Source organism: Nicotiana sylvestris, chromosome 8, assembly GCF_000393655.2.
Source record: "Nicotiana sylvestris chromosome 8, ASM39365v2, whole genome shotgun sequence".
Taxonomy (NCBI): Eukaryota; Viridiplantae; Streptophyta; class Magnoliopsida; order Solanales; family Solanaceae; genus Nicotiana; species Nicotiana sylvestris.
Window position 1 is genome coordinate 117,294,368 of NC_091064.1, and position 15,027 is coordinate 117,309,394.

The 15,027-nt window shown below is 39.6% G+C and overlaps 1 protein-coding gene across 1 annotated transcript; it reads right to left on the reverse strand.

Moving 5' to 3' along the window:
• Nucleotides 1–13,375: 13,375 nt before the first annotated feature.
• Nucleotides 13,376–13,899, reverse strand: LOC104247277 (uncharacterized). Its single transcript, XM_070154420.1, has 2 exons — nucleotides 13,696–13,899; nucleotides 13,376–13,660 (listed from the first exon to the last, which is right to left on the reverse strand). Exons 1-2 carry the CDS (start codon nucleotides 13,897–13,899, stop codon nucleotides 13,376–13,378), a joined length of 489 nt encoding a protein of 162 aa, XP_070010521.1.
• Between the last annotated feature and the right edge of the window lie 1,128 nt (nucleotides 13,900–15,027).

Consider the following 15,027-nt stretch of genomic DNA (forward strand, 5'->3'; position numbering starts at 1 on the left):
CATACATATATATGCATATATAACGCCATTTGAATACATACCCATATATGCGTATATAACGCCGTTTGAATCATATTTCAGCCACTGTGGGCAACATCATCATCATATACCAGCTGATCAGGTAGTGGTGCGTATATAACGCCATAGCCTTTTCCCATATCCCATATACATATATTTACATATATGCGCGTATATAACGTCATCTGGTCATGGGTCAATGCACGTGGATGCAAAGCATGAAAAGTACGTCAATAAAACCATTAAAAATGTCATAAGACCATTTTGCCCCTTGAGCAATATCACAAAGTAACATCCTTTCAACTTTCGTATTTTTCTGAGACCCATGAACAGATGATAAAATATTATGACACCTGGAAATTAAAGAACATAGATATTTCTATTACTTCTATGAGTAGAGTCACTTTTGAAATTTGTGCATTTGCACGTTTCGTTCATATTGTTGGGATCATGCCAAAAGAAAGAAGGGGTAGCCTTAACATACCCGTCCTTGAAATTATCTGAACGAATCTATTTCTGCGAAATTCTTGAACGTAATTTATACTTTGGATTTGAAATTTGGAACGAAATTCCTATCTTTGTTCCAACGTTGAAGCTTTTGTTTCTAGCTTTCAACTTTAACTGTAAGACTTGGTTGAAGTGTTGGGATGAACAACTTTTCAATTTCCAACGTCTTTGGTCTTGAAATCAAAGACAAAAGGACTGAAATCTATAATTCAATTTGATCCACGTTTTTGGTTTGAAACCTTAGGAGGGAAATGTTTCTGATTCTTTGTTTTAGATTTGAGAGAACTCCTTTGATTCATTTTGAATCTTGGCAGATAAGAATTCTTGATTACTCATCCTTTTCCTAGATGACATCTTGCATAAGTGACTTATTAGTCACATTTTTGACTTGGTGGCTTTTTGCCACGTGTGGAGGATTAATTATTATTTTTTTATCCACTTATTAGTTAACTAGGTAATGTCCTGTTACCCGGTAATTAATCAATTACCCGCATAATTTAAAAATTACCATAAATTACTTAAAATTCTATTTACTTTTAAAATACTTCATATATACTTTTTATATATATTATACTACCGTGGTTATATGGTACCTTGCATGGTACTGGTTCATAATTATAGCTCGACCCGCATTTTATTCCAAATTGTCCACTTCAACGAAACTCGTTTTCTTTAATCCGTGTGCCCCTTTATCCTTCATGAATTTATTCATCACTTATAATCTTTATAACCCCCAAATAATCTTTTTCTTGGACTGATGTCAATTTTCTTATGACAAATTCAACGTACAATACTACAGGGTACAACGTTGTCGTAACTTAATACTGCAGAGGGTAACACCATCATCGTGATATAATACTACGGGGCGTAATATTGACGTAAAATTGCGGGGCTTAACAAAAAGACAGTATAAAAATGGTATATGGAGAATAGCATGCGACGAAGGAGATGTTCGCGGCTCACAGGGAGCCACCAACTTCCATACCCTCCACCTCGATGGAGCCGGAGGGCAAGTAGACCCCCGAGGAGGATGAAGAAGACTTCCTTGCTCCTCGAACCTTTGTTGCCCCCAAAGAATCGGATGCAACAAAATGAACAATTGAAGAGTTGGAGCAAGCTACTTTGATCAAACATCTCCCAGGTCGGAAGGTATAGCTAGGAACGGGATTAACCCCCAAACCCAGGAAAAAACTCATTCAATTTCTTATTAATAACATCGATTGCTTTTCTTGGTCCCATCTAGATATGATAGGGATCCCACCGAAAATAACCACTCATCGACTAAGTGTCGACCCCAGGTTCAAACCGGTAAAGCAAAAAAGAAGACCTCAGTCCGAGGTAAAACATGCGTTCATCAAGGGCGAGGTAACAAAACTCCTCAAAATAGGGTCTATTGGGGAGGTAAACTATCCAGAATGGTTGGCCAATATGGTGTTAGTTCCCAAAAAGGGGATTAAGTTAAGGATATACATAGATTATAAAGACTTACATAGAGCGTGCCCCAAAGATTCATTCTCGTTACCTAATATTGACTGCTTGATTGATGCCACAGCTGGCCACGATATCCTCACCTTTCTCAACGCATACTCGGGGTATAATCAAATCCAGATGAGCCCTGAGGATAGGGAAAAGACTTTGTTCATCACAAAAAATGGTACATACTACTACAATGTGATGCCCTTCGGGCTAAAAAACACGGGAGACATGTACCAACACCTAGTTAATAAGATGTTCGAACATCAAATAGGAAAATCCATGGAAGTTTACATTGATGATATGCTAGTTAAGTCTCTACGCGTAGAGGACCATTTGACTCATTTACATGAGACATTTGACATTCCTCAAAAGCTACAACATGAAACTCAATCCCGAGAAATGTGCCTTCGGAGTGGATTCGGGCAAATTCTTAGGATTCATGGTGTCAAACAGGGGGATTAAGATTAACCCCGACAAAATCAAAGCCATCGAAGAAATCACGGTGGTAAACAATGTGAAGGCTGTGCAATGGCTGACCGGGTGGATAGCAGCCTTGGACCGATTCATATCGAGGTCATCAGACATGAGTCATCATTTCTTCTCTTTACTCAAAAAGAAAAACAGCTTCGAATGGACTCTAGAATGCCAACGCGTCTTAGAGGAGTTGAAGCGATATCTGACAAGCCCACCTTTACTCCATACCCCAAAGGAGGATAAAACGTTGTATTTGTACTTTGCCTTATCCGAGGTAGTGGTAAGTGGTGTGCTGGTTCGAGAAGAACAAGGTACGCAATTCCCTGTCTACTATGTAAGTCGGACCCTGGGATATGCCGAAACCAGGTATCCACACTTAGAAATATTAGCTCTTGCATTGATAAGCACATCTCGAAAATTAAAGCCTTATTTTCAATGCCAACATATTTGTGTTTTAACGACATATCCTCTTCGAACCATATTGCATAAGCACGAATAATCGGGCCGACTGGACAAATGGGCCGTCGAACTCGGGGGGGGGGGGGGTACGATATCGAGTATCAACCCTGAATGGCTATCAAGTCCCAATTTCTGGCAGATTTTGTGGCCGACTTTACGCCTGCCCTCGTGCCTGAGGTAGAGAAAGAAATTCTACTAAAAACGGGCACATCTTCGGGGATATGGACCTTGTTCACTGATGGCGCCTCGAATGTGAAAAGGTCCGGGCTCGGCATAGTTCTGAAGCCACCTATAGGCGGCATGATTAGGCAATCTGTAAAAACTGCAAGGTTGACTAACAATGAAGTCGAGTATGAGGCTATGATTGCAGGTTTGGAATTGGCAAAAGGCCTAGGGGCGGAAGTCATCAAATCAAAATGTGATTCACTTCTTGTGGTAAATCAAGTAAATGGGAACTTCGAGGTTCGACAAGACAGGATGCGAAGATACTTAGAAAGAATTCAAGTCACACTCCACCACTTCAACGAATGGACTCTGGTCCACATACCTCGAGAGCAGAATAGCAAGGTCGATGCCCTCTCAAACCTGGGATCATCTATCGAGGAATATGACATACTCCTCGGGGCCGTTGTTCAGCTATCCAAGTCAGTGATCGAAGAAGGCCATGCCGAGATCAACTCCACTAGCCTGACATGGAATTGGAGAAATAAATATATTGATTATTTGGAAAGTGGGAAGCTACCCACGGACCCAAAAGAATCGAGGGACCTACGAACAAAAGAAGCTCGGTTCTCGCTCGACGAAAATGGAACTCTATACAGAAGAACATTTGATGGGCCACTAGCAGTATGCCTGGGACCAGGGACACAGATTACGTGCTCCGAGAAATCCACGAGGGCACCTGCGAAAATCACTCTGGTGCCGATTCCTTAGTCCGAAAGGTGATCAGAGCAGGCTACTATTAGGACAGCATGGAGAAGGACACCAAAGAATTTATCCGAAAAATGCAACAAATGCCAGAGATTTGCACCGATGATTCACCAACCCGGTGAACAACTACATTCAGTCTTGTCACCATGGTCGTTCATGAAGTGAAGGATGGACATCGTCGGACACCTACCAACGACACCAGGTAAAGCTAGATTTATTTTATTTATGAATGACTACTTCTCAAAATGGGTGGAAGTGCAGGCCTTTGAGAAGATAAAAGAAAAAGAAGTCATTAACTTCATCTAGGACCATATCATGTGTCAATTCGGGATTCCCTCTGAGATAACATGTGATAATGGGAAGCAGTTCATCGGAAGCAAAGTAACAAAGTTCCTCGAGGACCGTAAAATCAAAAGGATCATGTCAACACCCTACCACCCATGTGCAAACGGTTAGGCCGAGTCCACAAACAAGACCATCATTCAAAACTTGAAAAAGAAGTTAGAAAATGCGAAAGGAAAATGGAGAGAAATATTGCCTGAGGTGTTATGGTCATATCGAACGACGCCAAAATTAAGCGCAGGAGAGACACCTTTCTCTCTAGTATATGGCTATGAGGCTTTCATACCGGTCAAGGTTGGAGAGCTAAGCGCCAGATTTAAACATGCCACCAAGAGCTCAAACAACGAGGCCATGACCGCAACCCTCGAACTATTAGATGAAAAGCGAGAACCTTCACTGGTCTGAATGGATGCCCAAAAATAAAGAATCGAAAGGTACTATAACAGGAGAGCAAATCTCCAACATTTCGGAGTCGGGGACTTAGTCCTAAGGAAAGTCACCCTAAACACTCGAAACCCTAATGAAGGGAAGTTAGGCCCGAGCTGGGAAGGACCATATCGTGTCCTCGGAGTGATTGACAAAGGGTCCTACAAGCTCGGTACCATGGAAGGCAAACAGCTTCCAAGCAATTGGAACATATCAATGCTCAAACGCTATTATTGTTAAGGTGTCCGATGGAAGACACCGAAAACATCCTCTCAACTCAAAGACCTTGGGTTTTAAAGCATGCATTGCACTCTTTTCCTTCAATCAAATTTTATCCCAAAAAGGGTTTTACCAGCAAGGTTTTTAATGAGGCTACATCTATATGCTACCTAAGTAGGCCTCAACAAGTATTCAAGGCTTCTCTCCAATCACCCTCGAATACTGGGGGCATCCCCCCGGGAGATCCGCCCCATCGGAGAGATCAAAATAAGCCAAAGTTGGTCCCGATAGGAAAATGATGTATCGGGCCAAATGGTCAAATGAACCGTGTCCGCATAGAAAAATCGATCCCTCGACGATGAGAACATGTATACTTGTACCAAGTAATCAAAGGAGTATCTTTTACCACCAAAACACCTCACGTTATGTATACTTGTACCAAGTAATCAAAGGAGCATCTTTTACCATCAAAACGCTTCGCGCTTCAAAGAAGTTTGCTATTTTTACAAGAAACGGCCCCAAGGCCAGAAATTTCCCGAACACTCGGGAACTGACACCAAAACCTCGAAGCCATAAGACCTCCGGGCCAGAAACTTCGAGCTCATAAGCCCTCAATAAGGCAACATCAAAGAACGGCTACAGAGCCAAAAACTTTCGATGTCTTGGGGACTATCGCCGACTGTCACCCCATCAAACTATCAAAAACTCGAGGCTATAAGACCCCAAGCCGGCAACCTCGAGCCCGAAAGCCCTCCATGTGGCAATTCTAGAAAATGTTAGACCTCCATAAAGCAACCTCGAGCTCATAAGACCTTCATAAGGTAATACCAAATTTGTAAGACCTCAATCAAGGCATAAATTATACTTGTGCCAAGTAACCTATTTGTTAGACCTCAAGTAAGGCATGTTCAAATTTATAGGACCTTACAAAAGGCATAATCCTGATCTTAAAGTCAAGGCTATATATTCGAACTTATAAGACCCCTAATAAGGCATACCCACGATATAGACGCCAAGGCTACCTCACTCGGGGACTAAAAGGCTACGGCCAAACACAATGACTACGATCATAGGGCTCCGGTCAAACTAACGCAACTTGGGGACGCCCGATCATCGCCATAAAATCACATGCCTTCAATTACTTCGAAAAGAACTAGTTAATTAGGCTACCATCGGCATAAACAAAAGAGCTTCAATCAGGTCAGCTCCAAACAATGAAAAGGCTTTGAAACAATTCATCCATCGAGCGAAACCTCCTGAGGTGCTTGTTTATCGTTACATAACGGCTCACAATCAAGGTTCTTATCAAATCGTTGAAGAGTCGGACGAATTCAAAAACTTCAAAAAGTCTTTAACGAGGGAAAAATAAAGCCATATTAGAGGTCGTACCAACCCACGCGTAAGAGCCTAAGCGCCAGCCCAATTAGAGGTTGCACCGACCCAACACGTAAGTGCCTAAGAGCCAGCCCAATTAGAGGTCAACGCGTAAGAGCCTAAGCGCCAGCCCAATTAGAGTTCGCACCGACCCAACGCGTAAGAGCCTAAGCGCCAGCCCGATTAGAGGTCGCAGCAACCCAATGCGTAAGAGCCTAAGTGCCAGCCCGATTAGAGGTCGCACCTACCCAATGCGTAAGAGCCTAAGGACCTGCTGAAATAGACTCAGGGCCAATTTTTAGACCTAAAGGTCGATGAACTCAAGTCGAAACTTTACTTGGGGACTAAGCCCCAAATGATCAACTTTCGACCATGTCAATTTGCTCAGCAGTAGCAAGAACCTAAGGGTTTAATTTGAGGTCCAAAATTTCGGACCATTTGTCAACAAACGTCACAGTTTATTCCTAAAAAGCAAAGGAAAAACGAGAAATGATGAAAAACCAAAGGCTTTTTAAATATATATTGAAAGTTCACAAGGGTGCATTTACAAGGCCTATGCCTAAAGCCCTTACAAGGGAGAGAGCAAATAAAACCCTAATCTACCATCGGAGCTGTTTCTTCGATGGCTTCCTCGGAGGTTTTGCCTTCAATAGCTCCGGCTACGGCCCCCGGGTCTTCAACGGCCTCTTCCCTTTCGGGGATTTCGCCTTCATCTTCATCATCTTCCGAGCCACTGCTCGTCTCACCTTTAGAAGCAATCAGGGCTGCAGCCTCCTCTTCTAGGGTCTTCACCCTCTCAATCTTGGTATATAAATCGATGGCCCCTGCATATATATCCTCGAGAGCCTGCCTTCGAGATTCTTACCGGGCATGCTCCACTGCTTGGGTCAATTTGCAGCTCGGCCTCCTCGGACACCTTCCTGGCCTGAGCATTTGCAGTAACAACATCATCTTTGTACGAGGATATAAGCGACTCGGCTTTAGCCCTGGCCCCACATAACGCAACAACCAACTCAGTATGAAGATCTTTGTATTTATTACTCTCCGCCATTGCATCATGAAGTTGATGTCCGACTAAGACCACCTCCCCATTGAGGGTATCTCTCTCAGAGGCTATTTCACTCACGTGTCGTTTGAGTTCGAGAATTTCAGTGTCTCTAGCTCGAAGCTCCTCCCTCATTGGGACATATTTCTTCTCAAGCTGTATAGATCGTCCCAAAGGTGTTAAAACACTGAAGTCGGGTAAGCATGTGGACAAAAACAAACGGAAACTATATAACCTGCTCAGTGAGATGAGTCCTCTCTTGTTACGCCACCTTCAATCAATCCCGACGGCCACGGAATTCCTCCTCCTTCTTGGTAAAAAGAGCTCTAAGATCGTCGGCTTCCGAGGTGAGCTTCCTGCGCTCACCCTTGTAGCGAGTCAACTCAGCTTGAAACCTGGCAAATGTCTGATTATAAAGCACCTTGGCCTAGAACCGTGAAAGAAACAAAGTTAGAAAGACGAGGGTCAGGGCACCGAGCAAAATTCACAAAAACTTACTTGCTCATAGTGCCTATCGATCTCACTAAAAATAAGTGCGGATCGAGCTCAGGGTTTTTCTCGGGCGCAGCAAAAAGCCTTTCAAATGCATCTTTATCTCCGACGGGCGCCCCCACATCGGAAGATTCTTTATTTTAGGCATCATGCATCTCCTACGGGGGTAAAATCGGCCCCGAAAGGGAATCGCTCACGTCAATAACCCCGACTGGACCAATCGGGGCCGTCTCTTGTTTCTGGAAAGCTTTAGAGCTAGGCTCCTCCAGACCGCCTACCGAATGCCCCTCAGCTTGAGGAATATTTTGGCCATCAACTAGCTCAAGGATATTACCCAATACACCCTCGAAGGCATCTTCAGCCCGAGGTAGGACAACAACAACATCAAGTTCCGATTTAGAAGCCACCGGCTCAGCAATATGTGGGATGGTCAAGTTTTTTCCTCCCTCGGGTGCTACCGATGAATCATCTTTTTCCTCGCCTTCAGCTCAGGGACTCCCCGATACTTCTGGAGTTAAGGCTGCTGAATCAGCCTTAGGTTCTTCCACTTTGGCCTTCTTTTATTTCGAAGGCTCAGTCGACGATTTCCTTCATTTTTGCTTCTCCTAGTCAGGTTTTGGGGTATCCGCTTCCCCAGACGGTGCTTCTCTCATCAAGGAGGCCTCTCCTAGGCCTGCACAAATACAAAATGTAAACATAGGTAATCAAGGCACAATCGCTGATAGTTCTTCTGAAGGATTCAATTACAGCAGAAGTGAGGTCTCGCCATGGTTTTTGGCCTCCCATCAAGCCCTACACAGGTCGCGCCACATGCTCTCAATATATGGGCAAGTCAAATCTAGCCGGCTAACCCTGTCTGAGAGATCCTTAATCGCGTTAGGGTACGCTGCGGCAGCTGCATCAACGGAGGAAGTCAGTTCATGGGGAAATTGATCCAAATGGAAAAGGAAATACCTAAGCAGCATATCCACTTACGTTTCGTGTTCCACCTTTCAGGGAACGACATGTTCTCCACTGGGACCAGGTCCGAGGTCCTAACTCAGACAAAACGGTTCGTCCACCCTCTGTCCCTAACATCGGCAGTACAAGCAAAAAAGGCTTTCAAGGCCCAACATTTGAGCTTAATCAGGCCCTTGTGGAAGAGTCGGGGACTATACATTCTAATCAAGTGGTCGAGGTTGAAGGGCATCCCCTTAATCATGTTCGTAAAGTATCTGATCATGTAAACAATACGACAAAATGACGGATGAATTTGGCCCAGAATCAATTATATCATTCATAAAAGCCGAGGATCACAGGGTCTATTGAAGGCGAGGATGGCTCCACCGGGCCAAGAGTAAATGGATAGGTATACACACTAAGAAAGCCAGCCTTGTATGTCATTATGTCCTCTCCCCGAGAAGGAATCTCCACCAGCACTACGTCCCCCTAGCGGCAGTCAGTCTTCACCTTCTCGACGTCTGCTACTAAACTAATATATCGGGACACAAGTTCGCATCATCCCGGCTTCGATGAAGGCTTGTCGACCTTGAAATCGGAGGTCGTTTCGAAGGTTCCTAGGATGCATTCCTTAAGATGGGGGGTACCGTTGCCTTGCTCTTAGACGATCATGAAGAAGAGGAAGGCACATCTTCCTGAGAGATAGAGGTGGAAGTCTTCGCCATGCTTGTTAAAAGATTTTAGAGGAGAGAAGAAATTGTAATCAGAGAAAGAACACAAGAGAGAAGTAAGAAGAACTCTTTTGAAGGCTTGGTGATACAATTGAAAATAACGGGCGAAGGAAGAAGTATATATAGGGTCCAATCATGTACGTTGGAGCTGGCCAAAAGATAGCTAACCATTGTAATCAATTTAAAGGCTTTTTCAAGGGCTGTGTGGACGTGACCTTTAGACACCTTTTCGGTTACATTAATCGATTGATATAGCGTAATTGACGCCATGATGGAAGTGTCAAAGAGGCAAGAATTCAAGATCGTTTCTTATCATTTTTACTCTAAGAAATGTGGGGACTATCTGTATACGGCTAAAATCGGAGAATTCGAATTTATGATTGAGGTCCGACCCCAAGGGTTCCCTATGCTCAGTCTCGGGGCAGCGCAAATCGGTGGCTATCATGGATAAGCGAGAAAATTCCCAAGGCACGTGGTCAAAGCTGACAACGCATGCAAGAATGGTACAAATCCGTACCGGGTCATTAAGTAGTTGTACCAGCTACGTTTCTTTGTAATAATTATACATGTACCATGTTGGGATCTCCCTCCTATATAAAGGGGACCCTTGCTATTTCTTACATACATGATATTCAATACAAGAACAAGAACATTCTCTGCTCTCCAACTAAAACATTCTCCATTATTTTTTCTCTAATTTATTGCTTACATTTATCGTGTTTCATTGATTGTTCCTCACTTATTATTCATCATTGATCATAAAGAGCCATTATTGAGGCCCTTGGAACTGTTAGTCCTTCATCGATTATCCCCAGTCAAGCTCACTAGCTCAACCTCGAGGCCCAACTTAGGCCAATCCGAGACCCCGATTCGCAGTTGTTCGGTTTGAATAACCACATTGTCTCTTACTCTTACTTTACCGTCCCAGCTCATACATAACATCTATTGCCTAACAACCAGTATAAAAATAAATCACATATTTTTAGAACCACAAAATCAAATATAATTGTAATTATCATTTTCAAGGTAAACAGTTATACTCTGCAACTAGAGAGAACGCGGCTTGCGCAATTGAAACACTTTTGATTGTTGGCCAAGTGTAAATGTCTCTTGATTGTTGATAATTTTATCCTCTATGTTAAAATTAGAAGGAGCATATACAAGAAAAAGAAATGGTGAAGAAAAAAAATAAAATGCTTAAGTTCATTAATATGGTACAATAAAATTAATATGCTTAAGTTCATTAATATGCTTAACTTCTAAAAGTTTGGCAAACCCCAAAATTTTTGGCTAAAACACTTTTATAAAAAAAAGAGTAGTTTTGCCGAAAAAAGCTTAGGCCAAACAGGCTATATATGTGGTTCATAATTTGTTCCGTTGACGAGACAAAGGCAAGTGGGGTGTGATGGGACCTAACAGAGCGCGTGTCTCAATAAACTGTGTGCATGCAAAGCAAATAATTTCAGCTTTTAGAGACGTGTGAGTATATATTTGTTTCTTTCTATAACTAAAATAATCATTACTTTCTCCTATTCAATAAGTGATTTTTCTGGTTATTTTTATACTTATTAAAAAACTTACCTTTAATTTTATTTAGCAATAAAATTGATCATATTAATCTTTAGTTTCTTCACTAAATACTCTTAATACATACCCTAATATTATTTACTCAAAAAAAATATAAAAAATAATAATTAAATTAATTCTTAAAATCTAAAAAAATTACTTATTTTAGATAACAAAAAAATCACTTATCGTGAAGAGGGAGCACTTGCTAATTTTGTGAAAACACGAGTGAGTATAGGGAAGTGTGCCAAGTTTTACCTTTTCTAGAACGGAGATGGACCACATAAACAGAATAAATAGTTAATGGAGAAAGATCTTATTTTAAACATAAATAAGGATACTGTGAGTCAAATACTCTTCTAATTAATACATTTCTTATGATAAATGTAAAATAAGAGAACTATAGATAATTTAAGAGGAAAGAATGTACTATTATTTTTGAACAGGTAGAAAAGAGTATAATGTTATTGGATGTTATGAAATAGAAAAGTCAATGCTGTTGCATGAACTATTCATACAAACACACGAAAAGAGGAAAAAACAAATGTGTATTTAAACTTATTTATTTGTAAATAATGCCATTGCCAACCATTAAATTATCTAAACACTAATTAGTTAGTGTAGTATTATAGTCGAATACTGAACCCCTAAATGAGAGTGGGCCCACACACAATCTAACGGGGCATTTGCATCTATAACCACTTTTTTGGTCACGTTTTAATTTATACCCGCTTTATAAAAAAAATTACAAGCGTACTAACTTTTCGCGTAACTTCAGACATACAGGCCTGAAGTAGCAAAGACAATCACGCAAACTTCAGCATTCTAGTAGATGGGCCTGAAATAGCAAATTGCTGAACCAAGTGTTGGCTGAAGTTTTTGTTTGTAATTGTTGAACTTAAGTATTCTAGTAGTTGAAACTTGTTCTCTATTTGCTGAAGTTTTTGTTTGTAATTGCTGAACTTAAGCATTCTAGTAGCTGAAGTTTTATTCTCTATTTGCTGAACTTAACATGTTTTAGCTAAAGTTTTATTATATATTTGCTGAACTTCAACACGTTTTAGCCGCACAACCCATGCTCTCAAGATACATCTATGAATTTTCTGCTTGAAGGGATTCATTATAGTTTGACTATTTTTAGTATGGTAGTCATTAGTCAACTTTCTGCTAACATCTTTAGGTTTTAGATTTTTCTTGTGCAATTAGTGTGATGATGAAAAAAGATTCTTTTTCTGTGTTATTATTAAAAAGAAAAACTAATGAACTTCCATGGTAAGAGATATGAATGGTGAAAGAAATCAGAGTACGTTCAAATTTTGTAGTCTAGGTATAAAAAAGGTTGAACTTGTTTAAAAAGTAAGTATAAATTAAAACTTATAAAAAAAAATATAAATTAAATGGAGGCGATCAAATAAGCAATTTTTACCGTCTAACCTAACACCTCATTATAATTTATAAGCAACAACCCACACCTTGTTGCCGAAAGAGTTGTGTGTTCGTTTCTATTCTACCCCTCTTTTTTCTCTCAATATTCTAGTTCTCATCTTAGAACCCCTCTCTCTGTCTTTCATAACACATGTCCAGAGCTTTCTCAAAAGCCAAGATATATATCAAAAATATTCCTTAGGTTTGTAAATCGTTTATTCCACTAACATTGTATTTGTTGTTTCTGTTCCTCGTCCAAATTTTCACCTATTTTTTATTAATTAATTTGTGTTTTTACATCAACCAATTTTTCTTTGTGTACGTTTTCTTATTCCTGACATTTTGTGTCGAAGGTTGGATTTTACCTTCTTCTTAGATTTTAAATAATTATAATTTTGTTTTAATTAATATTTCTTTGTAGTTTTTTACTACAAGATCTAACTTTTACGGTTCGAAGCTTTTTATATTTTTGTTGTTGAAATCTGTTGCAAATTCATATCCTTAAATTTCTAACACAAAATTCTACCTTTTCACTCTTTTGTTTGATTTGACCATTTATACCTTCAAGACTGTGCTGCAAATCTGAGGTATTTGAATTTTTTTCCTTTTTTGTTGTTCTTGTCGATATTTTTTCTTTTACAAAAAAAAAAAATGGAAAAAAAAGAAAAAAGAAGAAGAAGAGATTCAAATGAGATAAGTAAATTTCTAATTACTTTGAGCCTAGTAATAGATGTTTTTAGATATGATAGTTCAAACAGATTGGATAACAAATATTTAAAGAGTAATTAACATAAGAAGTAGATAATAATAATAAGTTCACACATAGTAATTAACATAATAATTCAAGTTTAAACATAATAACAAGCTCTAAATTTAGAGTTGATCATAACAACAATAAGTTTATAATTTATAAACATAAATAACACAATAAGTATTGCATAAACAACTAGGCTCAATCATCTTCATCCTCTGAATCCTTAGTATCCACTCCCTCAGAATGCTCAGCCTTAGAATCCTTAGCCTTCGCTCCCTCAGAATCATCATCCTCATTTGTCTCCGAATCATCATCATCATCTTTCTCAGAATCCTTAGCATTCGCTCCACCACAATCATCATCCTCATCTGTCTCAGAATATTCCTCAACATCTGCTCCCTCAGAATCATCATCATCTTTCTCAGAATCCTCATCATCCTTGTTGTCTTCATCTCCAGTCTCATCCACATTTCCAGCATTTGCCTGCCCACCCTGAGCTTCTTCACCATTTGCATCACCATTTCGTCCTCAGCATTTGCAGCTTCTTCCTCAGCATTTGCAGCATCTTGCGCAGCATAAATTGTTCTAAGCATTTGCAGCATCACTATATTCCTCTCCTGCACCTCCAACATTAACTTGGTGTTCTGAGCGGAGCGAAGACGGTAAAGATTAGCAGGTGTAGGGTTCTCATCATTTTCTTTTTCTGCTTGGTCAATATTCATTTCTGTCGGTTCATGCATAGAGTCTAATGCAGTTCCCAAGTCATGTGCCCTCTGCTCGCGTGTTCTCTGTGCAGGTGCTCCGGGTGGCTTGATTAAATAACATTGATTAGATTTTAATGTAAATACAACAATCGATTTGTATGTAACTAAATTAAAGTTTCTGCTTTAAAGCCATAGCAGATAGTAAATACAACAATAGATTTGACGGTAGGTTGTTAAACCAAGTTTTTATTTTTCCTAGTTTTGTCCCCTCTTATGTAACCCAATTATTGATCAAAATATATAGTCAATTACTTATTTGTTTCTTTCTCCTTCTTGAGCAGTCCTACTTGAGAGTTGACAAATAATTAAGGCACTGTGAAAATTGTATGAGCTTGAAGAATTTGTTCAAATAAACAAGGAATAGTTTGATAACCTAATTAAGTTAATTGAAAGCATGTGCAAAAAGTGAAACTCTTTTTAATACTCTTGCGATTAATATGTTTTCAATAACTCTTTTATGTAGTTTTAGAAGTATAATCTTGGATTAGTGTAATCTTGGATTAGTGGTGCAAGAAGTATCTTAAATTTTCAACAATCAACAATTAACATTGCTAACTATCAATAGGTATTAAATAAGTGAAATCTAATTTATGAATACATATTCATTTTTGGAAGAATATGAACGTGCTAGTGGTAGTGAATATATCACACTCACCTCTAAAAGGAGGTTTGAGATGATATAAGAAAATAATATCATTATTATGGCATGAATGGTCATTGGTCACGTACCTATTGCACACCAAAATATTTTGGCAATGCGATTATTAAAGAATAACATTAATGCAAGAAACATATCTTGCATATAATTTGACCATGACCACAATGGTATAACTTTTTCTTTAAAAGAGATATTCACCATATTGATGTTCATGAATATGTGGTAATACAAAATTAATTGAGAACTTTGCAAGAGCCAATTATACTATTTTGGAGAAACACAATTAATTACCAATAAGGTATTGTGTTGTAGTAAGTCTCAAAGAAACTTATTCAGTTTCCAAAGTACACGCGAAAGCAGTTGATTATATTGAGACTATAAATAAAGGAAATATTTAATATTTTCTATTACTACAACTTGTAGCGGGG

Coding starts and splice junctions, on each gene's coding strand:
- LOC104247277 (XM_070154420.1), bottom strand. CDS start 13,899: ATGAATATTGACCAAGCAGAAAAAGAAAATGATGAGAACCCTACACCT. Junction 13,661..13,695: donor CAAATGCTGAGGACGAAATG/GTGATGCAAATG, acceptor CAGGGTGGGCAG/GCAAATGCTGGAAATGTGGA.